Here is a 26,297-nt window from a genome sequence, read left to right on the forward strand (position 1 = left end):
GCCTTTTATAATTTCTCGAGCTTAAAAAGAGATTGTTCTTCACTTGATGTGACTGAAAAACATGAATGCATGGTTACAATGAGCAATGTAAACAAGAATGGGTTGAATAAAAACGAGATTGCAACTTTATCTGTCCTCTTCACGGATGGAAGAACTAGAAAGAACAGGCTGCTGAGGTGACTGTGAGGTATGGCGAACAGAGTTGGGCGTGGAGCCAAGGCTAGGTCCTTGCAAAGTGGGCAGGGTCTGCAGCGAAAGGGCGAACACTGCCTGCCTGTCAGTCATATCTCTCCTGACCCTCTCTCTTTCTCTCTCTCTCTCCGGCAGCTGGTGGGACTTAACACATAAAGTCTATCTCCAACATTGAATGGAAATCACTAGCCGGTAGCTTCTCTTACTGTACTCATGCCACACAATCGACTAAACAGGAAGCTGGCTGTGGACACCAAGGAACTTAATATCTGACAGCTACTTCAGTCGGAGGCACCATTAATCCTCTACAAACCTCACTTATCCAAGGATTAATTCAAGCACGCCGGGATTGCTGTAAGTGATCGGTGCTGCTGCACTGTCCAACTTCCCTCGTTATCTCTCTTTATTGATGCTCTTTACCTCAAATTTTAAGTAAACATGTTTCAATATTTTAATGATTAGCCTTAAAATGAGAGGGGGGGATAATTCAGGCCAGCTACTTGTACGTATTCATGTGCACAGCTTTTTTGGCTACGTGGACCAGGTAGACTGGGAGGAAATTAATTTTCTAGTGGCACAGTGTTATGTACTGTGTTGTAAAAATGAAAATGCTAAATCAGCACTACCGGCAGCACTTTTAAACTACAAGTCATTCATCTGAGCCTTTCCCCAACACAACACATACACCCAAAACACACGCGCTCGCACACACACGAAGCCATGGGTGTAATACCTACCATGTAGGACTTCCAAAGATTAAACATCCCAAGTGCTGAGAATATTTTATTATAGTCAAGTTCTGGGAAGCAGAAAGTGCAGCTTGAGTTCCAGCTATTTCCCTGGTTTATGAGATCGTCAACCAGTTCTGTGTCACTACTGTTTGGTTAAAGGTAAATCTTTCAGTAAAACCTTACTTTTGAAGTTGGATTTTGAGGTAAACAAACACACACAGCTACTTAATGCAAACGTAGTTTGAAACGACTGTTTCATACAAATTATTGTTGTTCTGAATATTTAAAATATAAAAAAGCATACAAAAATGCTGCTAACCTTACTACGCATCGTAGCTTCATCAGAGGGAACAAATAGTTCGTACGTTTTTTATCAAATATAAATATTCACACAGAACCCCACTAAATCACGCCAAATAGTTTTAAATAAGTTGTATGTTTAAGGTCCGCATGCAGAAGTTGAAAATGGTAACAGCCTATAATAAGGAAAATGAATGCATGACATATTCGGAGCAACAATTGTTTAGAAAAAAAATGCTTTCCTTGTTATGGACCACTGACGTAAATATAGATGTAGGAGTGTGTATAATATATGTGGCACTCAGTCCTGGATAGCACAAGCAAGTACACAGCTATGCATTCGTATGTTGGTTCTGACCCGATGTTACTCTTATGTCAGAGTATAACGACGTTTGCTCCTGCTTCTGTAACAGTGGTAAGAGTTTTTCTTTTTTTTTTTTTCATAACTTAAGAAACCCTGTTGACCTCAGCGGGTACGCACACACACACCACAATATTGTAATACAGCATCAAGGTCAAACACACACACACTATTGTAATGCTGCACCAGGCTGATAAATCATTAGCTAGACACTTGTGGACGGTTTTGTAAATGAAGTGCGATGAATACACACCATTGTCTCATTTTACCTTCACAGCATAAAGTTCAGGCTTTTTGAAGAGCTGCAACAGTAACCATTCTTAACACCATACAAAATATTCTCTGATTTACTATGCTTTTCTGTAAAAAGAGCATAGTAAATCAGCCGATTTACAAACTCCGATAGTCTGTTTCCTTTTTGAAACAGAATACCGGAATTTGTAGTGTTTTCCGGACTACCGGAGAATCAGTTTGATTTCGGATAGTCCGGAAAAAAACGGAGGGGTGGCATCTCTACTATGCAAAGTCCCGATAATTGTGCGATTGTTGTATTGTGGGCTGTGGGATACAGTAAGGGTTAAAAACTACTGCAAAAGAATGTGCCTCAGTTGAGTTTTTCCCCTGACTTCGAATGATTTCGCGGCTTCCAATGTCTGTCCGATTAGTTACACATTTCAGCCTTAATAGTTGGAAACGCAGGCTTGTAGCAGGATGGAAACACATTCCCAGAGCTTTTCCTTAGGATTTCACGACTTAACAGGAACCAGACCATATCCAAACCATAGATACTGTGAGTTGCATTTCCTATCTTTGTAGTCACAATTTTATGTGAAAAGGGTAACTTTTTTTCCTTGCTGTACAGTTTGTTGAGACCAACTAAATGAGGTTACACTCGGAACACATGAGGATCTGGGAATACTAGCAGTATTTTAACGTTTAGTGTAGGCTAGGCACTTTAGAAGAAATCTCACCGAATATGAAAGCATGGTCTGGAAATAGAACGGAACAAGTTACCTAGATACATTTGCTCGATTTTTTATCTTTCTGTATTAATGTAATAACTTTTAGGTTACTGTTAGATATTTTCAGGTTTTGAGCCAATTTCGACCTGCTAAAGTTTTAAATAAAACCATAAATCCTCTCATATTGTAAAACGTCCTTGCGTTTAAACATACTATTTTACGTTTTCTGGAACTGAAATCGATCTAGTCTATTCATTTATCCATATTTGTAGGATTTGTGACGATTCAAGCGTTTACTATAATTAAAATGTTAATTTGGTGACATTTCGAGAAGAACTGAATGGTTGGATAGAAATGGAAGACATGAACTGACAAAAGAACCAGTTACACAAAATAGCATTAGCTGTGTTCACTTACTGTGGAAACAGCACTATGTATAACCAAAGGATTTTATTAATTTTACTAATGTATACATAGAGTAAAAGCAGTACGTTCAGTTGATGATATATATATATATATATATATATATATATATATATATATATATATATATACATACATACACGTGTATGTATGATATATAAATATAGTGTATGCGCGCCCGCGTGTAAGTACTGTACTCATAATAAAAAAGAGTACAGACTACATTTCAATATTCCAGCCATTTTAAATACCTATGTAGTGACTGACCAGAGTATATGACAAAAAATATATGGCTGATCATCAGTCTTGTTGCTAATTCTATAATACATGTAAAACCACAAGGCTGAAACAGAGATTCCCGGGCTTTACTGTCCGTATTACATGTAGCAAGTTTCAATAAAAGAGCCCTACAAGTTTATCTTGCATAAAATATTAGTTTGAACGACTAGACCGCCAACCTTAAGATTATCCAGCCTTAAGTTCATAAGACAGAAAGACATTCTTAAAATGAAAGATTAGTCGTGGATCAGCTTTCATTCTACAACAGTAAATCTGACAACTTGAAGTGAACCGTGTCTCGTCTGTCAAATCAATGCACAAAATGAAAGTTGGTCTGCGATTTAAGCTAGTAGTTGCTCTTATGTGGCATCCTGACTCAGTCAGGCTGACTGCAACCCACACTTCTTGAATTTGCAATAATTAACAAATGTTGGCCTTCTGTACAACTAAAACAAATTATTACCAGTGGACAAATCGATGTGTGTGTGTGTGTGTGTGTATATATATATATATATATATATATATATATATATATATATATACATACATACACACACACACATACTTTAAATGTACGTTGTAAGGGGTTTTGATTGACCTCACGTTCAAGTCTTCATGAGTTACACACAACGCAATCAGTGAATCTGGTGGCACTTCTCAAAATTCAATAGTGCAATTTATCTAATGTCTAAGGAAATTTATTCTGATGTAGTTGTCTTATTTTCTAGAGCTTGGTTTATAGTTTTATCTGTTAATATGTACATGAACTGCGCCATGCAGGAATGGCTTTAAAAAATTCTCCTAGAAATTTACATTACCAAAAAGTTAAAACTTTGCCCTATTTTGAGGTGTGCAATATGTCTGGGAAGTTTGATATTATGCATATTTAATAAATACAAAGTAACAATACCAAACTAAAATAAAAAACGTAAAGGTGTTACAGTTTTAAAAACAATGAACAGTTTATAGCACTGGATTTAATTCATCTCCTTCATTTCAGCAATCAAAGCGAAATTATTATTTTATTGTACATAGTGCATTGCAAATTCAACGGAGTTGTCTCATTGCCAAAGCAACTACAACCCGGTGTGAGTGCTGGAAAGAAAAAGAGAAAGAGAGAAAAGTCATTATTTTCAGACCCTGAGTAACTTAAACCGCGTGTTTTACAAAGTCGTGGTCCCGTTCGTACAGTATCGCATTTTTCTGAGTTTCACGTAATTTTCACAAACAAAAGTCATGAGTATGGGACGCTATTGTATCGCCCATCTCCAATAAAAGACAAAAGAATTAGTAAAACTGTGATATTTTAAGAGGCAAGGCAAACCTGTCTATACAAGTTCACGTTAACTTTAAATCAGTAGGCCAAAATAAGGTTTGCATAAACAAGTGTGACTTTGCAAAGGTTTAGAACCACTCATATGTACTAGCTAGGGTTGCCACCTTTACAGATGCCCAAACTGGGACTTTTTTGTGGAAATATGAGGTTTTGCATGACTAGCTATACCCGCAGACAATACAAAGGCTGAACATCACTTTTTTGCCAAAATAAAAGTTCAGTGTTGTAGCATTTGAGTTTCTTATGTTGCTCCACATATTGTTTAGGTGTTTTAGATACAAACGGATTGTTTATACAGCTATTAAAGGAAGTTTGTGGTTTTTTTTTCTCATAAAAATCTCAGAACGTTTGCCATTTTAATTTTCCCCGCAGGACACAAGTACACAAATAGAGACTGTCCCGCGCATAGAGGGTGGTAACCCTATGTGCTACGTAAATATTTGCAAAAATTCAGCTGCAGATTGATATTAAGAATACTTAAAGCAAGGCAGAATACACTTGTTGATGTTTTATTTACAAAGAATTCCAGAGGGATACTGACTGTTCAGGAAATCGCGTTTCTCAAATATATCATTATGTGTCATTCAAGGCTACAGAGCTGGATAAAACCAGCAACGTAATTAGTGTAGTAAATAAAGCGCAAACACACATAACAAAACCGTATGCTAGCCATTGTTAGGCCAAGTATACTAAAAGGCATTCGGTGTGCAACTGCGAATGTGTGTGTGTGTGTGATGTGTGTCACTGTCACACCCGTCTCCCTAGATATTCACATTACTAGACTCAAATGCATGAGCTAGCCAGGTATGTATTCATATTTTATGTGAAGTCTACCCATATTCACTGGAGCAAGTTTAATTCAAGTGTAACTTGGACAATTTGATGGGGAACAGGAAATTCACCCCTGGTTTGGCACCTATGTTTTTAATAGACACAGGCAGCATGTAAATGTTTCATCTCCAATGACCCTGCTTGTAAATATTTCCTCTCGCAAGCCATACGTACACTTATCAAGGGTATAAGAACTTGTCCGATATTTTGGATGCTTGGCTAGGCTTAAAAAGGCCCTAGTGGTCTTTAGATTAGCAAAGACATATGGACAGAGGAGCCCATAAGCCACGAGTACATACATAGTTTTCTTTGTGCCATTTATGTCTAGACAACTATGCGTTGTCTGTCATATGCAGTGAACTGCTTTAGTCATGTACAAAGAGCTTCTTTTTCTCCCTGTTTGGTGTTCTGGCGTTTGGTTTTCATGTGTCTTTCAATAGTATATCTCGCAACCTCTAAGCACTAAAAATCATACCAATGGACCTTAGAAATCGTTACAAAGAGACCAAAAGAGGAGCACATTTCTAAATATAACGTTTGTAGCTACTAGACTCTGGATACTGTAGTCACTGAGAATGAATCTTGGTGTGTCCTAGATAACTTAGTTAAGTAAGTGTGAGCACAAGCAATTCATGCGTTATCAATAATTCTAGGAGAGGCAAGGCTAAATCTGAGACAAAAATCAGCGTTTTGTCGTGTTCATTTTTGAATGAGTATTTCTGATTCACACGATTAGTTTTTTGACCTACACAACGAGAGTGTAGATAGGCATTCCCAGTGTACTCATATGAGTAAAACGTTATGATCCCAAAAGCACATAATGTTTGGAAATGCATAAACTAATGTTTGAGGTATAGAGCTATGCAAACATGTTTAACCCATAAGAACACGCCTCTAAAAAATGTGCCTTTTTATGCCTGAAAGTGGCAGCAGTTGAAAATAATGTTTTTATCTGAAGTGTTTAGGAACATTATTTGAGGGATGAGTATATTTTTAAATGATAGGTGGGTGGTGGCAACAGCAACATGAAGCAGGAGTACAAAAAATAGTTTACTGGCTGCACCCTTGCTTCAGAGTTCCTACATCACTAGATGATACATACTCAACTTTAAATTAAAAGGACCTTGTAATATAATGTTCTATAAAATCAGACTGGTCCAGAAATGTGGCTTCAGGGTTATTAGGCATGTAGTTCATGAGGACATATGATATATCACACTTAATAAACTTCAAATTGACGCTAAAATGCGAACTGGGCCATTCTGTATGGCCTGCCCTTTTACTGTTGATCACGCGTCAAGTTTGCGTGGAATGAACAAAACCACGTTTGTCTCAGTTTCTGTGATTCATAGGTTGGTACTAGGCTATCAGCCCTAGGGCCTATACAAGCCTAGCCATAACAATTCCCTGGCTATTTCTTCCCACATTATTTACTTTCCTGGACCCCTGTCTAGCAGGGCGACTGACGTGATCCCTGGGGTGAATTTCCTTTCTCCCATCCAATCGTCAAGGTTCCTCTTGAAGAGGTCCAAAGAGGCACTCTGCTTGACATGTATGGGCAATCTATTCCAGAGTCTGGGGAGTCTCTGGGTCAGGAACCTATCCCTCCAGCATGTTTTGTTTATTGTGATGACAAGGTTTAGATCCCTGGAGCGTGTAGCTCTGAGAGATTGGGATTTCTTTAAGTGTAGCATGTCCAACAGCTCTGGGTTTGACATAGCCTTGTATGTTAAGCAGAGATCACCTCTGAGCAGACGATATGCGACAGAGTACAGCTGGAGTTTTTTAAGACGGTCAGCATAGGGCATCTGCTTTAGGCCTGTGATTCTTTTAGTGAGGTATTTCTGAGGCCTTTCCAGTTGTTGCAGATGTCTTGAGAGGTACATACCAAATGGGGCATTGTATTCTATAATGGGTCTAATGAGGGATGAGTACAGTGGGACAATGACCTCCTTTTTTCTGGATGAAAAGCCCTTTGTGATGAGGTGTGCCACATAGAAGGATTTCCTGACTGTTGTGGCGATGTGGTTATCGAAGGTGAGACCACTGTCCACCTGTGTCCCTAAGTCTCTTATCACACTTTCTGTGTTTAGTGTACTGCCACCTATATGGTAATTCATGGATACATGTTTTTTTCCCAAAGGGGATAACAATACATTTCTTGGCATTGAGCTTGAGCCCATGGCTCTGGCACCAAGCATCTGTTTCTGTAAGGCCCTTTTGTAGAGTATCCACATCGTTTAGGGATTCAATAATGGCTCCCAGTTTGCAGTCATCTGCAAACTTTGTTAGCCAGAGTCCCTTATGTTATTATAGTACCACAGCCTCCAAACGTTACAGTAAGGTAGTGAAGATAGCTGAGACAGAAGAATGGCAAAGTAAGGTGCTGGAAATTAAAGTTTCCATAGATTAAAGATAAGGTTACTTGTGAAGGTGACAATTTAGTTTAAATTGTAGAAATGAAAGGAAAATATGCACAAACGTCTTTTTTCTACTATGTCATGCAACACAAAAAGATCAACACAGTTTCGTCTTACTGTGGAGAAATAATGATAATTACGTGCTGTGATCTATATTTAACAACAGCAGGGGACGACAAGTGTCACCCCCCCCCCCACAAGTATACAAAACCCCACATAATCAATTTTTACTGTAGCTGAGAGCAGGGGTGTAGCCAGGCATACTGTTTGTACTCTAAACAGTACATTTTTTATGAACCTGTTAGAAACACTGGGGTCTTTATCAAGCCATATGATGTCTATAACCATCTAGATTAACGGGTCTGAAAACATGTATATAGCTTGCTTACAGAGATGATTGCAAATCTAAAAAAAAACAATACTTCTAACAATTTTTGACTGAGCAGCTGAAAATGTTAAGTTTGGGGTGGGGCAACTGCTCAAGTGATATGACCACTTTTTAAATGTCAGATATAGATGGGGAGGAGGTAGCAATAAGTACCACTGAGTACAAAATGAAATTCACTGGCTACACCCTTGGCAGAGAGAACATTATCTGCACAATATACAGGTCTTCAAATTACTTGTTTACACTGCTTAGGAGCTCTGCCTTGTATGTGAATTACCGCAAATGTTCAGCTCTGCAGTACTATTTATCATTCTGGCTATTACTTTGAAAGCTTTTATTCTCTGAACTCTTCCATTGCTTTTTTTTAATTCGCGCGCGCGTGCGTGTGTTCCCATACAATTATATGCGACGTGTAGAAACCAACACTGGAAATGTATTGTCGGTATTTTTATTTAGGCTTTAACCTTATGAGTAAAATAACGTCCTGATAATTAAGATGTTGGCCAAATTACTTTATATCTGAAAAAAACGGCACTGGGCGTTTTTTTTATATTAAAATATTTTCGGCATCGGTGTTTATTCCTTTTGGGAGCAACTATATTAGTAATACATCAACAACTTAGTCATACCTCTCAATTGTACCTCATTATGAAGAACGTTCCTCATTTGGGAGCCTTAAAACATTCATGTTCCTCGAAGTTCCACCTTGAATGGGTATGTCACACATTCAGTGCTAACAAATTTTTAACTGCTATACATGGCAAATAGAATCTGCGGTGCTGGTGCTGCGGTAGCGTTGTCGCCTCACAGTAAGACGCTGTCCGGTTCGACTCTCAGCTAGAGCGTCTTCTGCGTGGAGACATGCGTGAATGGGCGTTCCTTCGTTGAAGGTTGTGCGTCAGGGCTGGCAACTAGGTACGTAAAAATCAACTGCCAATCATTAGCGGACTGGAGTTCCGCTGTGGCGACCCCTAACCGGGAAAAAGCCGAAAGACTTAACAACATGGCAAATATAACTGTATCATACTAATTCATTAAAATTACTATTGTATAATTAAACATATTACATTCTAACCGTCCTATTGGGTTCTTTGATAAACTTGTTAGTAAGCTTTTAGTGCGTGTTCCACATTTTGCCAATTTGTTCCACATTATGAAAGGTCGTGTTCCTCATTTTAAAGACTGAAGGTTGAGAGGTATTCAGAGGCACCCAGTTAATCGACCCGTAGATGCCAGGAGTTGTTCCTTCCGTACGCACTGTATTGTGCTTTGGCGGTACTGTTGCAATTAAAGGAAAGTGCTCTTCACCTCTCAACTATCCTGACTTTCAGAGACATCCCTAATTATGGTTCATATTTTTGGTCTGCCCCTCCTAATCTGACTATTTTTGGAGACTATAAGGTGGATTCTATTTAATAAATAATGACAATATTTAGATTTACAGACTTATTTTATTTCAGAAAATAAGTGTTAATTATTTCTGAATGTGTCCCTGATTCGGGAGGTGTGATTGAGAGCTATGTTGTAAGACAGAATGTTATCACCTGATGGCAGACTTCTTAAAATTTGGGAAAAACGAAGCTCAGACTGAACTACGTTTGGGTTATACGAAAATTTAGAAAGTTGCTATAACAGGTTTGCATCAGCATGAATTTTCTGAAGGGTGTTTAGTATGAAACGCAAATATCTGTCATTATTTTTCAGACTTCAACCGTGAATGATTTGCCAGAAAATCACAGTTTTATGAGAAAAAGAACGAAAATATGGTAAAAATCTGATCATTTTGGGAAAATCTGTACAGTTGTGTAGAAATCCCACCAAGGACTGTGTTAGACTGAACAGTGACTGCAAAATTAATTGCATGCACCTTTCATATTTTTGTTTTGTGACGCTTTTAAACAGTCACAGATTTTTAAAATCTTCCTGTAATCCATTAATTAATTAATCGGGAAACGGGTTTACACATGCTGCATGCACTTAACAAACCTATTATATTCAATGAGGAGTTTAAAAATAAATGTAATTAGCAGCGAAAGCGAGACGATGCCTCCAATACCCACTGCAGTCATAACAGCTCTTGGTCAGCATAATTGCTTATGCAGGCAGGTATAGCGTGGAAAAAACACTTCAACCAAGTGAGAACTTAGTGTATTCCTTAAAAGAAAATTATATTATTTCTGAGGAAAACAAAGGATGAACTGTAAGCTGTTACCAGCCAAAATATGAACAGCGTACTGCAGGGAAAACGTATCTGTTCATCATTCCTTCATTGTGTCTGTAGGTCTGTCTATCTATTTCTCTGTCTATCCATTCATCTATGAGAAGACATCATGCACAAGTGAATACTCTTAGGAAAAAAGAGGCCGATGAGAACTTAAACAGGTGAACGATGTATTAGGTTTCAATTACACGGATTTAGTCTTTGAACGGCAACGCCAATATTTGCAGACTGCTTTAAAGTAAAGCTAAAGTAGTCCTCATGTAGCTCATTCCTTTGTCACTTAGGAACAGCTGTTCAACAAGTGGCAAGTGGTCTGTTGTGGTTCGTTTATTTTTTAACCATAGCATTATTTAAGTGTTGTGGTGGTGTATTCATATAATAAAAGTTAATTTCCGAGGTGTTTCAAAAGAGACGTGGTGCTGACTATTGATGACTTAAAGTACATTTCTTGATAGTATGGAAATATTGATTTAAAAGAGTACAATTACTGGATTTTTTTCTTGTTTAATACTGTATATTAAGGTGTTATAAAGCTGCTACAACTTAGTGCTTATGTAAATCCCTTCACAAAATTTGTTTAGCATTAATAAAACGCTGGTACCAAAAAAGAAGAAAACGTGTCAACCTGAATAAAAGGAAACAAGCACTTTGTTAATGGTGCTATCTTTTCCTGTTTGTCTCTGAAGTATGTTTTGGTTGTTCTGTATGTAATAAAAGTCGTCGAAGAGGTACACATTATTAAAAATGCCAGCCGAAGAAAATAATGTCCGTCTCCAATTTGCACCTGATTATTGGTGGTGTCTCTTTCTGGCTCGATCTCACAGATTTTACGTGCTTCGTGAAAATGTGCCGTCAGTTATCACCTTAAAACAATTAGAATTAGTGAAGTTAATGATTATTTCACAAACGCCATTTACCGTCAAAAAGAAGGATTCCCCATCTAATTCCGAGATAGGGTAAAGAACAGTAAATTGTACCTCCTGCAAGGTTGTTCTCATTCCTGCAAAGTACCACTGATGCCACAATAAAGCAGCTGCGCGTAAATGCTATTACACAGCGCAAAACAATGATAATAAACCATTCTATCGAATCGTAGCGTTATAATTTAACTTTAGTGGTTCTGTTTACAGTCGACAGCCGATAAACCATTTTCGTTGAGCACAGCAGAAACTACGAGACGAAACTATGGAAACATCTGGTGCTTATGGAAAGTACAGAATGCATTTTATTGTGATGGCCACTAAATATTTTTGAATAATGTATACATTTTACCCAGAATGTTTCATTATAGCGAAGTGACAAAAACATATTTCAGAGACAAACATATCTATTAACACCCTGGTTGTTTCATTTTAGTAAGTCTTTTACGTATTTTTTTTTTTTTGATATCACTGAAGTACATGATGTCACCCACTCCAAAAGTCTCCTTCAAACACTTTGGTGAAAAACATTTACTCTATAGATATGACAGTGCATCACGTAAACAGACAGCTAGACCACGAACATTGCCTGTAGTTCAAAAATAATCATTACCAGTGGATCATATGCAAACTATCACGACTTTGAATATCAGATGATGCCTGAAATTTAGCATTTTAGCCACTAGAGAACTGTCACTCTGTTGATGTCTGCAACTGTTTAGTGGCGGAGCTGCCTGAGGTCAGATCCTGAGATGCGACCACGGACGTGTGTTGTCTTTGAATATCAGTACCACTTCAGTCGCATTGTCAGATTTTGCGCGTCTTGTACAATTGGGGCCAGAAGGATGGCTTAAGCATTAAACAAATTGCCGATCTGGGATTCGATTTTCTGACAATCCTTCGCTTTTAAACGGAATTCTTGGTGGGTAAATGTCTGTGGTCGTCAGCAAAACGAATTTCTAATTGGGAGAGCTGCGGAAGTCTCCACACACACACACACACACACACACACACACACACACCTGTGTGTGCTTAACAGTATTCATAATGTTCCCAATTAGGTTCCACCAAGTAAATTCATTGTATATTTGCCAGACGATTAAAGTTTATTCAAGTTTAAACGAGGGTACATAGAAATAGACGACATTGCCAGAATTAACTCAGAAATGTTAGTAAATCGCTGGCTGTCCCAGTATGCAACTGGTTCAGAATATATTTTTGCGTTGCGCAGTGCACTGCAATCGGATATTTGCCATTTAAATACTACTGTTTTGTCGTACAAGACATGGGATGATTGAAGAAGGATTTAAATAACATGTCAACGCAAAAGATCAGCTTCTGACAGCACTGCAAGTCCTTTACCAGCGGAATAACCAGTTCACCCACTGAATATTAATGCTTCCTTGGCAGATTGGATAATAATGTGACTGGGAATTTAATGAAGCCATTTATTAGCGCCTGGGATCCTTCCTCGCTATGTTTCATTTAAGGGGGAGCAGAACTTGAACAGTGTTTATATATATATATATATACAATGTATATACTATACAAACAACAGGAGCACATTTTTTTCTTTATATATATATATATATATATATATATATATATATATATATATATAAAGAAATAAATGTGCTCCTGTTGTTTGTATAGTGTATCAGAAGCGCAAATGGAAAAATGGTCTGCCCAGTTCATATTGGAGTCTGTCTCTATGTGGAGTAATGCACTGGATCAAAAGTATGTAGGTGAAGGGATGTACATCTTTTCAGTTTCTCAGACTAGTGACAATAACATAATAAGAATAAGTTGATATTTTTGGACAGATGCAACAGCAGTTCCATTTCACCTGAAAATAATGTTTTTTTTCAACTGTATGGTGACATTCATTTAGAATTAGCACAAGAACAACACCTGCCTAGACAGAATGCACTATTGTGCATATTTGTGTGCTGTTGATTTTTTTACAACTTAACTGCTATTTGTGTAACTCTATCTATCTACCTATCTATCTATCTATCTATCTATCAACATCCATTCATATATTTATCTGTATCTACATACCTATAATTGAGGGTACTTCATCTTTGTGTGGGTTGGGTTAGTGCAACCATACTGTAAAAGATGTTACAGTTTAGACCCCTAGATCTCAATCTGTACTTCAAATGTAATCTTAAACTGAGGATCCAGCTACTTTAGTTGGTGGGAGCCCAGGTGGATCAGAACGATCTCAAAGCACTTATTTAAAAAGTAGGGACTTATTTAAATACTTTTTAACGAGCACATCAATCAATATCAGTTGTTCTAATGAAGGAATAATGGAATAATAAAAATAAATATCTGAAGCTCCATAAATCCTGACTTGTTTAAAAAATAGATTCTCAAAAAAACATGTATTGCTTATGCAAATAAAACACATAAAAAGTAAGCCTTGAAGCATAAAACTCCCCATTCCCCAGGGATGATACCTTACTACAGAGTTGGGGACAAAAGTTTTTACAAAACATCCCATGCAGACTCTTAACTGAGAAACAAATTTCAGTTTTTGCATGTAGATACTACATAACTTCTGCCTAATGAAATTCCAAAATGTCCACATGTACTAAAGTTACAACAAAATTGTCTCTGTAACCATAGCACCACTACTATAATAGGATTCTACATGCTGATATGTTTCCGTTTCTGTATCATTATTTCTCATGAACTTCAGAGTTGCTACGAATTTGGGTGAGCAGATTATTTTGACCCCAGACTGATGAATATCTTGGTCAAACTCCCCTAAAAGCTGAACATACTCTTAAAAATGTTCTGTAGTTTATTCTTAGCTCTTGAAATGGAGAGGGATATGCAGCCAATCCCCACAACATATATACTTAGCTTTCATGTTGACATAAAGCTAGGTATGTGACGAGAGCCACAAAATTCTCAAAAGATAGAGTGGGCATACATTTGGCCAACAGACACATTTTAAGAGCAGTTATAACCTGATCTCACAACCCATCCGGGGGTGACTCACCCTGCCCTCTCTTTTATAATAAAGGTATGTACAAGCATAGTTTATCATGACATCTGTCAATCAGCAAACTGTGGTGCTGGAATAAAAACACAAACCTGTTAAGCCACCTAGGCTTGTCTGAAGCAAATGGAACACATCTAATTATATCTCTTGCTCATCTTTTCCACTGTGCAGCATGCAGATAATCAAGCATACCAAAATTATAACATTTTATAACATATAACTCAGAACTTCATTTCACACTAATCTTCTTCTTTGTCCTTATCCAAGGCTGTCCTTTCCACTACAGAACAACAGATCACTCATTCTCTCTCTCTCTCTCTATTTTTTTCACACTTGTTTTAGTCCAACCTGGGCATCCAGTTATCATTACCACCTTACTACTTTAGTGCCTAACAATCTCCAATACTGTCTTTGTATAAATTTTTTCCTTTAAAGTATGCGTATAGTGCAGTGCAACCAACAAAACTGTCTTTGTATTAATTTTATATAAAACATTAACTTTAATATATGTGTACTAGAGTGCTAGCTCCAAAACTATCTTTGCATAATTTTTTAAAACATTCACTTCGGTGTATGTGTATTGTACTGAGCAGTTAAATAATTGATGCACTTTTGATATGTGTCTGTTATAACATTATAAATGCTTTTGTTTTAAAGGTATTTTGCAAATTGTCATAATAACTTTGTATATATAATGATGGAACTTTTCTCCCAGGGCCTCCTCTGAAAAGAGGTATTCATTTCCTGTCAGACTTTCCCAGTAAACCAATGTAAATAAAAAAAGTAAATGTATAAGGATGGAAAACAGAACAAAGGAAGACTAAGTGAATGATTATCACAAGGTAGTTCAAACCTTTTCCACCAACCCAGTCCCTCAGGCATACTGTATTGGATGCTACTGCTGGGTTAAGCATGCAGCTCTGCAGTGTACCAAATGCCAAGAATGGAAAAGATGCTTAAATAGATGCATCTCAGTTTACAGAGAGTAACATATTTTACATTCATGCAAAAATAGGGGAAACAACCACCTTGTAATCATAAAGTGACATTAACTCTCCCTTTTCTTAATAGCAGTCTTCCATTTGCTCACCCCAATATCACTGTCATCAAAGTAGAGCCCTACATATTGATATATGAAACAGAAAAGCTTAGCTCACAAAGTATACATTCTTTTACTCCTATAGGAAAACTTGCAATTTACAAACAGACACACACGATACTCCCTAACATACATATCTGGACAAACTGCTGGAATAAAACTAAACAATCATTAAATTTCCAGAGTATCTGCTTCTGTATGTAACAGCCCATTTCTGTTAGTAGAGTAACATGGTAAGATAAAGGGATACATAAAACACTAGTCTAGCTGCTAACATCAAAATATCACGTTTCATAAATGTAATTAATATGTTTATCTAACTGTCCCTGAATATGTGTTACCCTGTATTATACTTCACACTGACAACATGCTTAAAAAGTATACTGCATTCAGCAGTCACATTAAAAAAGTGGATGACAGCCTGCTTTCCCCTATATATACCAGTCCCTATTAATAAAATAAACCAGTAATAGAAGATGAAATACAGCATGAAAATTAGGATGAATATTCTTCATAATCTTACTCTGTTTTTGGCATTCATATTGGTAAACTGTAATAATTTCAGTGAGCTGTAGTGTCCCTAGAACCCTTACCAACAGTACTATCCCAAGTAACGCATTTCTATAATTTAAAACATTCCGTGTTCCCAAGAACAGAATAGCCATCCTTGAAAATAAATCATTAATATACAACGTTGCAGAAGATCTGCTTCAGATACTTTCAAATCAGGTCACATCTATGCCTCTTTGTAACCTATTATTTTATGTACAAAGAATGTGAGTCAAAGGCTTTCAGTGCAGACGGTAAGCTTTGACGCCTTTTCGAGGTATTACTGCTGTTCAGATTTATTCTTCTCACCTGTCAGAAGATCATGGTGGCCTTAAATTACCCTTCAGAGTTTTTATTTTCACCACCTTTCTTACAAAGATGGGCTTCTTCCTGATCCCTTCAAAGAAATCCAAAAAAAAGTTATCAATCTCAATGTCAAAATCTTTTGAGGACACACACACACACACACACACACACACACACACACACACACACACACACACATATATATATATATATATATATATATATATATATATATATATATGAGACAAGAGTGAGAAATAGTTCTCAAGGTCTATCTCTCCCTTACCTTAATACTTACCAGCCTGGTAGATCTCCTTACAAGTCTGCCTGACACTGAAGTCTGCTGTGAGCGTTCAAAATATATCTGGGCCTGCACAGTTTAGTAGACTGGTAGGGAAGTGGAAGATTCAAGAGCTATAGGAACTGCAGCTATTTTTACACATTTCTCTGGTCAAATAATTCATTTTACACCCTGTGATCATCTGGGTTAGTAAACTTCTTCATGAGCAGCTGTTCCATCACTGTGGCAGTTAAAAAAAAAATACACTGTGCACTAGAATGACCAGACGCACCAGATCAGTAGCAATGACATGGCTGGCCACAGTAAAATTACATCCCTATGTTAAATCCCAAATACAACACATTTTGTGAGCATTGCACCCCATAAGTCTGAAGGATTTAAACAGATTCAAGCTTTCCAGGCTACATTCCATATGTCACACTTATTCAAGACATTCTCCAGCTCAGACACAACAGTACACTTCACTTCAGCTATAATAATGTATAATCTATATAAATACTGTTAAAATGAGAGTGACTGGTCAGTAACTATAACTGTGGCTTTGTAACTGGAACAGCCCAAATGCCATTCCATAAGTGTGTATCTTTGTACCAATAAAACAGCGTCAAAATGTATTCCAGTAGAGAAGACGCATCTCATGAAATATATACTAAGGCATTAATATTATGCTACAAAATACAGTGTTAAGCAACAACAACAACGATACACAGATAAAGTACTTGTCAGGTAGTGGGACTACTTCCTATTCCTGTGCATTACAAATGACCCACATTTTGTTTTTGCATAAGAAATGTGGCAGAAGTATGTACTTTGGCAGCATATGAATGAAGGATTTCTTTTTGCTACAGTGACACTTCACTGAGTGCATCTGGATTTAGCGTCCAAGTCACTGCAGACACATGATACCATTCAGCATCTCAACCTAAATTCAATACATTGAATAAGCTTCTGAGCATCATTCTAATCTCTTTCTCTCTCTCTTGCTCTTCCCTAGTAACAGACAGATCAGTTGTATCAAATGATGCTGACTAACTTGTAGATATTTCCCCTGCTGAACATTGCACATCTCCTGCACTTATTTCCCCAGCTGAACATTGCACATCTCCTGCACATATTTCCCCCAGCTGAACATTGTACATCTCCTGCACACATTTCTCTAGCTGAACATTGTACATCTCCTGTATGTCTTTCCCCAGCTAAACATTGTACATCTCCTGCACATATTTCCCCAGCTGAACATTGCACATCTCCTGCACATATTTCCCCAGTGGAACATTGCACATCTCCTGCACATATTTCCCCAGCGGAACATTGCACATCTCCTGCATATATTTTCCCTGCTGAACATTGCACATCTCCTGCACATATTTCCCAGCTGAAGATTGTACATCTCCTGCACACATTTCCCCAGCTGAACATTGTATATCTCCTTCACATATTTCCCCTGCTGAACATTGCACATCTCCTGCACATATTTCCCCCAGGTGAACATTGTACATCTCCTGCACTAAACAAATCTTCCAAGCATTCTTCAATATCAGTCTCTAACTATGTAGAATCCACTATAATCATTCACCCTTTCTCTTCTGGAAACAAGAGTAAAGGAATTGTTCCAGTATTTTGGACAAATTACACTTATACAGTACAAATACCAATGTGGATATGTGCTAAAAAGACACTGTTGGTCTAGTGACAGTAACACACACTCACACATAGAGTCACATGCATGTCAGTGGATGCTTTATAGGTTCACAATATTGTACAGAAGAGCATTTATGGAGACCTATATAAAATAACTTTTTCCTGCAACCATTGCATTTTCTTGTAATGGCAGGACTCTGTACAGGTTCCCTTGTTGCTATAAAACCCAGGAAGACGGATGCAGTCTTGCCTGTATAAGGATATGGCTACCCATATTTTGTAGTGTGGTATGAGTTGTAGCCTGGTATTTCAGGGGTGCTCTCTGGAGCTTTGAACCAGGTTTCAGTTACTGCATAGATATCAATGTTCTCCATTTTTAGGAGTGCCTTGAGAGAGTGCATCTTGAGGTTTAGACTTCTAGCATTGAGTAGCATTACCTTCAGATTTTGCTTGCTTGTACCCATTACGGTGGTAATTTTGTCCATTAACCATGCCTAGAAAAGGCATTATAGGTGTAGCAAGAGCCTTAGCCAGTAACCTGAATCCCAGGGGCAACAGGTGCAAACCATCTCTTGCAAAGCATCGTGGTTTGTTGATCATGTTGTCCCAGGCAGACATATATTGGATCCCCTTTGAATGACACCAGAAGCTTAGCCAATTATTGAAGTCAGTCATTTTGTCCTTATACTGTGGTATCATTCTGGGCGATGGCAGGATTCTACTCTGGGCTAGGGTCATACCTACCTGGGCTGCATGATCCGAGAGCTCTTCCATGTCTCTTTTCATGTAGTCCAGGGAGGTACGTCTCAAGTCATTCACTCCAGCATGGACAATGTCAGAGTCATATTTGTACCTGTTGTGGAGTGACTTGAGTGAATGCGTTATATGGCAGATCCTGGCACCCGACAGGCAACTAACTGTAATTTTCTCCTTGTTCAGCTTGGTGAGTAGGTCATCAGTGTGGCTGACTGTAGAGTCACCTATGACTAAAATGTTGGGTGCGTTGTCTTGCCTTAGGGGCTGCTCTTGGATGGCACACTGGTGTTGTGAGCTATGTGATGCCTTGTTTGTGTTTCAGCTTTGGAGGTCCTAGTTGCTTGGGCAGGTTAATGTTAAGAGCCTCTGCATATGTGGGTTTTGTGTTGCTATGTGTGGGTTTTGGTGGTGTGGGTTTTGAAGGACTATGTGTTGTTTGAGGTGTTATGTGGGTGTTAATCTTCTCCTCTTGACTATCTAGCACAATCTTGGCTGGAGAGAGTTTTGCTTCCAATTTGGCTATGTAAGTGCAGCTCTCGCAGGTTGTAGTGTTTGGTAGTAGGAGGAGAGGGTTGTCTGTGTACATGAGGCAATTGCTGCATTGCCCTAGTATGCCCAGATTCACCAGGTGGACAGGAGAAATCACCGGAAGCTGACCCTTGGACATGCCTGGTTAGGTGCTTTCTTTTTGTAGTACAAGAGCTGTTTCCCTTACTTTTTGGAAAGGTACTTGCAGTTGTAGGCTGTCTAGTGCCTACAACTATTTTCTCCTTATTACCAAGGAGAGGTGAGTGCTTTTAACAAATTAAGGCTTCCTAGTGCTTTTTAGCGAGTTTTAGAGCAAGTGCTAGTCACAGGTATACAGATTTTAGTGCTACTGCTGATAAACTAGCTAGTTTTAAGGGAAAATTCAAAGAGCAGACTTTCTGGCACCGGGAATAGTTTAACATTAGCCCCATGGTGCTGTACAGTGTACAAACACGTGCATTTATGCCAAAAAGTTGAAAGGGATAGAAATCAACCCAAAATGGCCAATAAAATTGCAATTTCAGAGCTGGAAACCACTCCTCTAGTTTTAGATAGGCAGTACAATGCTCCCGCTCTCATTGGTAAGCAGTAGGACCTCCCTCTACCACAGCAAAGGTTTTTCAGAAAGAATGACTGATACAGTAATTTATAAGCTACAAAGTTTTACAAATACTAGTAAACAACTGCTAGCGCATAAGCATTCTACATTAAATTAGCGTAACTGAAAAGAAGGTTAAACTGGCAGTGATACTGTACATGCATACCCCACGGCTGGTTTGCGCAGACGTGGGCGTGCTGTGGGTATAACTTCCATTTTCCTCAATGTAGTGTGATCTTGGAGTTGGTATATTTAATTTGCAGACCCCCTGCAAAAACGTAAAAATAAAATTATTTGGCCATGGGCATATGGTGGGCATAATTAAGGTAGTTCTTGCTAGTGTGCAGCTGATGGGTTACACATGTACAGCATTGCCAAACTGGCAAGGTAAAAATTGCTGCACTAAGTTCAGTGTCCATGGTAAGAGGTTAAGATTTGGTGGCTGGCAAAATTGTTAAGCTGTTTACCTCACAGGCAAAAGGTACAGAGTTTTATTCTTACCTGGGCTGTGTGGTTTGGCTTAAAAAGTGGCTGTTAGGCTACTATATACCAATGAGCCTATGCATAGTGAAACAGTGTGAGTTGCACAGGGCAACACTTATTAAGAAGTGCCAAAAGTTTAGTTGGAGATTGGCATAATGCCTAAGGTGGTTACATTACAGACACAAGTTGGAGAGTTTGATTCTCACCTTTGGAAAGCATGGCTAACCTTAAAAAGGCCTCCTGTGGTTATTAGTCAAGTAATTACCTTGAATCTATAAGTCTCATTATTCTCTATTTATTCAGGCTCCAGTGCCCTCATGGATAAGCATCTGCCTCTTAAGCCAGAGATTGTGGTTTCAAACCCCATCTGTGGTGATACCATCTTTTTATAAGTGGAACTCATCCTATCAGGGGTTGGCATAATAGTTAAGGTGTTAATCTCACAAGCACAAGATATAGGGATTGATTCTCACCCGGGGAAGCATGGGTAAGTTCAAAAAGGCCTCCTGTGCTCATTAGCCTAATTTAACTAAAATGGTAACTATTAGTTTCTCCCAGAACACAGAAAACTTAAATTAACTGGTTTCTTCACTAGCAAAAAGACATTTTCTTCATGGAAAGTCATTTATTTATTTTTAGTTTTTATTTTTTTAAAGTTGCTATATACTATCTAAAATAGTCCGTGAGTAAGCATACACAATGACTCCACATTTTCATCTTGTATTTACCTGAAATTTTAAGGTGTCAGTAGCATTGCTCTACAGATAATTAACATCATCACAATTTTTTATGAAAACTGTGCTAAAAACATAGCAACAAAGAATGTGATGGCAGATAAGTACTTCTTATTGTGCATGTTTGTTCAGAGACTGTTTGTTTCCAGACATAAAATTCCATTTGTAACCAAGTTTCACTACACACTATTCAGAAAGCTGTAATGAATAAACATATAGAAGACAGTTATTTGGGGGATTTCTGTAACTGCTTGGCACACAGTGGTGAAACTGACAAGCTCTCTTGTCTGTCATAGGAACCTCAAGATAATCAGTTAACCTCTTATTTTCTGCATTTACTCATAATCAGTATTTTAGCTGTTTATAATATACAGCTGAATGAATGCTGATGAAGTATGTCAGGAACTTTGGTGTTATGAAAGGCTTATTTAATCTTCACTCTCCAGCTGCTCACTTCTTAAGTACTGGGGTTAGTGTAGTTGCATGTGGACATGGATGTTCTCTGTTACTGCTTCTTGTCTGTGTTGTCTGCACTGCAGGCTTGGGCAAGACCCACCAGAATGTTGGAAAATGGACCAGAGAGGGATGAGGGAGAAGTGATACTTTCAACCACTTTGGAACAGTAGATAAGGCTTTATAGCACCAGGCTCGAGATTTATTTGTTTAATTAATTAATTGATTGATTAATTAATTTAATTAATTAATTAATTAATTAATTAATTAATTAATTAATTGATTTGTCTGTCTGTTTGTTTACGGGACTAATACATGATCAGTATTGACCAATTTTAGGCTCAGCATAGGTGAAATTTAAAACAATTTAGGTTCATAGGTTCATAGGTTCTTACTAGGCTATCTGCCCTAGGGCATTTATAAGCCTAGCTAGAGTGTGTTTGGCTTTCGCCACCCATTTTAAATGAATTTTGATTTGCCCTTTTTCGAGGTTAGTATACTGTGCCTCTGTCTAACAGTGACACAGAAGTGATACTCGGGGTAAACCTACTATCTCCCATCCACTCATCAAGATTCCTCTTGAAGAGAGTCAAACAAAAAAAGGCAGAAATGTAAACAATAGCAGAATAGTTCAGATTTGTTACACAGAAAAATCTATATATGATTATTCTAGTGAAAAGTGGAGTGTAATGTACAGTACATATATTAGTTTCCAAAGTGGGTCACCCTTTAGTAATTCTGTGAGAGGAGAAGAGAAGTGGAAACTGTATTAGAGAACGCATCTTGTGTAGAAGCATTCCTTCATTCTTGATTACTATTTGCATGGCGATTGCTTGTTCCTCTTCTATTTTCGCAATGTTTCCCAATGCACTCTTGTTTCCCTTTTCACTTTCACAAAATATGTTCTTGACTGGCTACTCTAAAATGACCAAAATATACTTGCTTTGATAAGGGTCATAGCTGAAGAAGGTTTTTCAGTGGGTCAGTTCACTTACCTAGCTAAATAGGTAAAAATAAAAGTTTTCCTTCCTGGATGCATGGCTAAAGGGACTGCTACCACTGTTTTGCTCCCTGGTGGAATCCAAGGCCAAAAATGTGACAGTAATTAAGAAGGCAATCTTATTTCATGTTAAACCACATACAGTAGTCATTTGGATGGATAGACTTTTCCACTGCTTGACTATGTAAGCCACGATCTTTGGGAAGCTGAGAGAGGTAGAAGGAAAGAAACTGAAAGATAATAACATGGAACATTTATTTATTTATTTTATTTGCTTTTGTTTACCAGGATGTACATCTGAGAACTGAAATGCCCATTTTCAGCAGAGGCCCAGGAGAGAAAAGCTCCAAAACAAGAAAATAAATACATTTTTCACAATTCAAAATAAAAATGGTCCACAAGCAATATTTGCAAAGTATTTCAAAGCAAAGAATCAACAAACAATATTTACAAAGCATATCAGGTTAAGGAAATGCATGTTTTCAAGATATTGTGAGTAGAATCAAAAGTACTATATTAATTCACTTGTATACTATCCATAATGGACCGAGATAGGATTGCATACTTCAAACTGTTGGCGCACTTATTTGCCAGGTGATACTTTAGGGTGGATTTGAAAATTAAGAAAAATCACACGTGACAGACAGTGGGTGAAAGGGGGTAAACAAGTCTGAGATTGGCTAGCATGTGAGACCTTTTTTAAGGAGTAGGAGATTCCTACATTGCTGATATATTTGTTGCATAATAGCAATATCAGGATTATGAAGCTATCAAGGTAGCATGCTATGACAAAGCTATTCTAGGTATGAGCTTCTGTATCATGGGACCCTAGGAAGTTACTAGGCTATTGGCCCTGAGGCCCTTACAAGCCTAGCCAAGAATTGAACTCTTGTCCCAACAAGTCGGCACCCTATGCCACTGTCCAACAAGGACACAGGTAGAATACCAGGGGTGTATTTTCTGTTCCTCATACAGTTTTGTTTTGCTGCATAACATTGTGGAGCTCACTAAACTGATGGCATGGTAATTTTCATGCTAATGATTTATTACAATATATAGCACTGTACTGGAGTTTTATTTTAAATTAAAAGAAAAGCAAGCTTATCATTTAAGTTGTGTATTACAAAAATGTAGGCTGCTGGACTTCTTTTTTTTCACACATGAACTTTGCAATTGTGATTATCTCAGAAGTAGCTACTAGTTAGTTTTTCACGTTATTTCAACCCCAATTTAGTAGCCACCTTTACAATTCAGCATATTACTATCTCATACAGCATGTAAGGAGATCTTTTGCCCATGGTTTTCTGAATCTTGATGATTATATCTCCCTTCTTTTTCATATACTGTATATATTCCTCCTTCTCACTCACCAACATACTTTTTTTGACTATTTGATATTCCTCCCACATCCCAAAGACATGCTGTAAGTGGATTGGACACTCTAAATTGACCCTAAGCGTGAGTGCGTGCATATGTGTGCCTTCTGTGGAAGGTTGGGTGCCGGGCTGGCAACTCGACACTGTAAAAACTCCTCTGCCAATCATGAGCGGACAGGTGATCCACTGTGGCGACCCCTAACCGGGAAAAACCAAAAGAAGAAGAAGATATTGCTGCTAAGTTCTGTAGTTGACCTATAACAAAAATTGATTTTTGTTATAGGTCAACTAAACTGCAGTCCCACATAACCACTCCACGACACTGACACCAGGCCATTTCTCTTATTTGTGTTATTTTTTTTCTACTAAAACTCATTTACTCCCGTCTGCAAAACATAGCTGTATGGTATGTACATTGCTGATTATATAGTGCATAATTTTTTTCATGCTGTTTTACTCATTCATTGCATGTGCCCTTGTGCATCTGTTAGTTGTAATGACTAGTTTCCTTTCTTTATTAATTTATATTTGTTTGGTGTTGCAGACAGCTAGTAGTCTGACTGTGAGTGGGTTCGGTAGTTCCCACTTATACCTGTTATCATAGTGTGGCTACTGCTTCTCCTGTTGCAAGAATTGTGGTCATCCCTGTAATCTCCACTCTAGGGGTGCTGCTGATGCAGAAGCTAGTCATGAATCTGGCACCCAGTCCACAGGAAGAAGATGAGCTGTCTGTCTGCTGCTTGGTTGCCCCCCCCCCCCCCAGAACCTCCTGCGTGCTTGCTTAGGTATTATCAGGCTGACCGTTTAATACAATCGTGTATTATGTATGCAGATAGACACACCTGCATTTTTCCATTTTCAGACAATGTACATAGTTGTAACTTGTTCTGACTTTGAATTTGGGATGTTCTGATTTTACTGTGCGTTAGTATAAGATACAAATTAGTTATGTTTTATCAACCTAGTTGTTTTAAGCTTATAATATTAATCTTCTTACTACAGAGGATTGTTTTTTCTTGTGATACTAGGAGTCTGTTCAAACCGATTAATCTTGGCTTAAATCTTTTATGGATATGAACACGCACGAGTAGGGTTGCCACCCTTTCAGATGCCCAAAGTGGGACTTTTTTGTGGAAACATGAAATTTTGCAAGACAAACCATACCCATAAGCACCAAAAAGGACATAACATCACTATTATGCCAGCATAAAAGCCTATTCTTATACCACTTGTGTTGCTCATGTTATTTCATATAATGTTTAGGTTTTTCAGACACAAAAGAATTGTTTTATGCAAATGTTAAAGAAAACGTGGAAATATGTTTTCCTTAAAAATCTCAGGAGGCTTGCCATTTACAGTTTTTTTTTCTCTCAGGACACAACTGCCCAAATAGGGCCTGTCCTGCGCAAACAGGAGCAGGTGGTAGATTGCAAGTGTGCATTAAATAAATCCGAGGCCGCCATACGTTTGATTGGAGTGTTCTGATGTACACTTAATATGCTATCATAACCCCCAACCTTCTATCTCCAAAGTGTGAATCTCTACCAATCCACACGTGGAACGAAATGGAAAAATGCAGGACGTTTAAGTAACAACTTCACCTGAAAGCTCAAACAAGGTTATTAACTGTGTCTCCACAATTAAAAATAGTTCTTTTTTGCGGATGAATATGCTCTAGTATTAGTCAACATTATTTATCAAGAAGAGTTACAAAATTATTCTTAACGAATGCGTATCAAATTATTTCAACAGCGTGGGACGTGGAATTTTAAGTCTCAAAGTGAAAAGCGTTCTTCATGATGGAGTTAGGGTTTTTATATGTAAGTAGCAGAAGGAGTGTGGGGAAACGCTTTAATAGGATTACATAGCAAGTTTCTAGATATGTTTTGTGTGTGTGTGTGTGTGTGTGTGTGTGTGTGTGTGTGTGTGTGTGCGTGTGCATGTAATGTGTTATTTAAACGGGTTGGATCTGCGGTATGGAAAGGTTAAGCAAGCGCAAGCTATTCACCAGTGCAAGTATCGAAGTAGATAATAGAAGAAAAACAGGAAATAAGGTGAATGGATTCCTCCCATTTTTAAATTACTAATTTATA

General features: G+C 37.9%; 1 protein-coding gene across 2 annotated transcripts in view; it reads left to right on the plus strand.

The window, feature by feature from the left end:
- Positions 1 to 244: 244 nt before the first annotated feature.
- The window catches only part of LOC122788953 (pituitary homeobox 3), a 517,519-nt gene continuing 491,466 nt past the window's right edge, over positions 245 to 26,297 (plus strand). Inside the window, exon 1 of one of the 2 annotated variants that reach the window (XM_044056002.1) lies at positions 245 to 546. Coding sequence is in view for 1 of the 2 variants with exons in the window: in XM_044056001.1 (XP_043911936.1) it covers positions 1,596 to 1,638 (43 nt within the window). In the remaining variant the exon portion in view is untranslated. Of the gene's footprint in view, positions 547 to 1,547; positions 1,639 to 26,297 lie in introns of those variants that run through there. The other variant, XM_044056001.1, reaches the window with a different exon arrangement.

This window comes from Protopterus annectens, chromosome 14.part0 (genome assembly GCF_019279795.1).
Source record: "Protopterus annectens isolate FY-2018-M chromosome 14.part0, PAN1.0, whole genome shotgun sequence".
Classification (NCBI taxonomy): Eukaryota; Metazoa; Chordata; order Ceratodontiformes; family Protopteridae; genus Protopterus; species Protopterus annectens.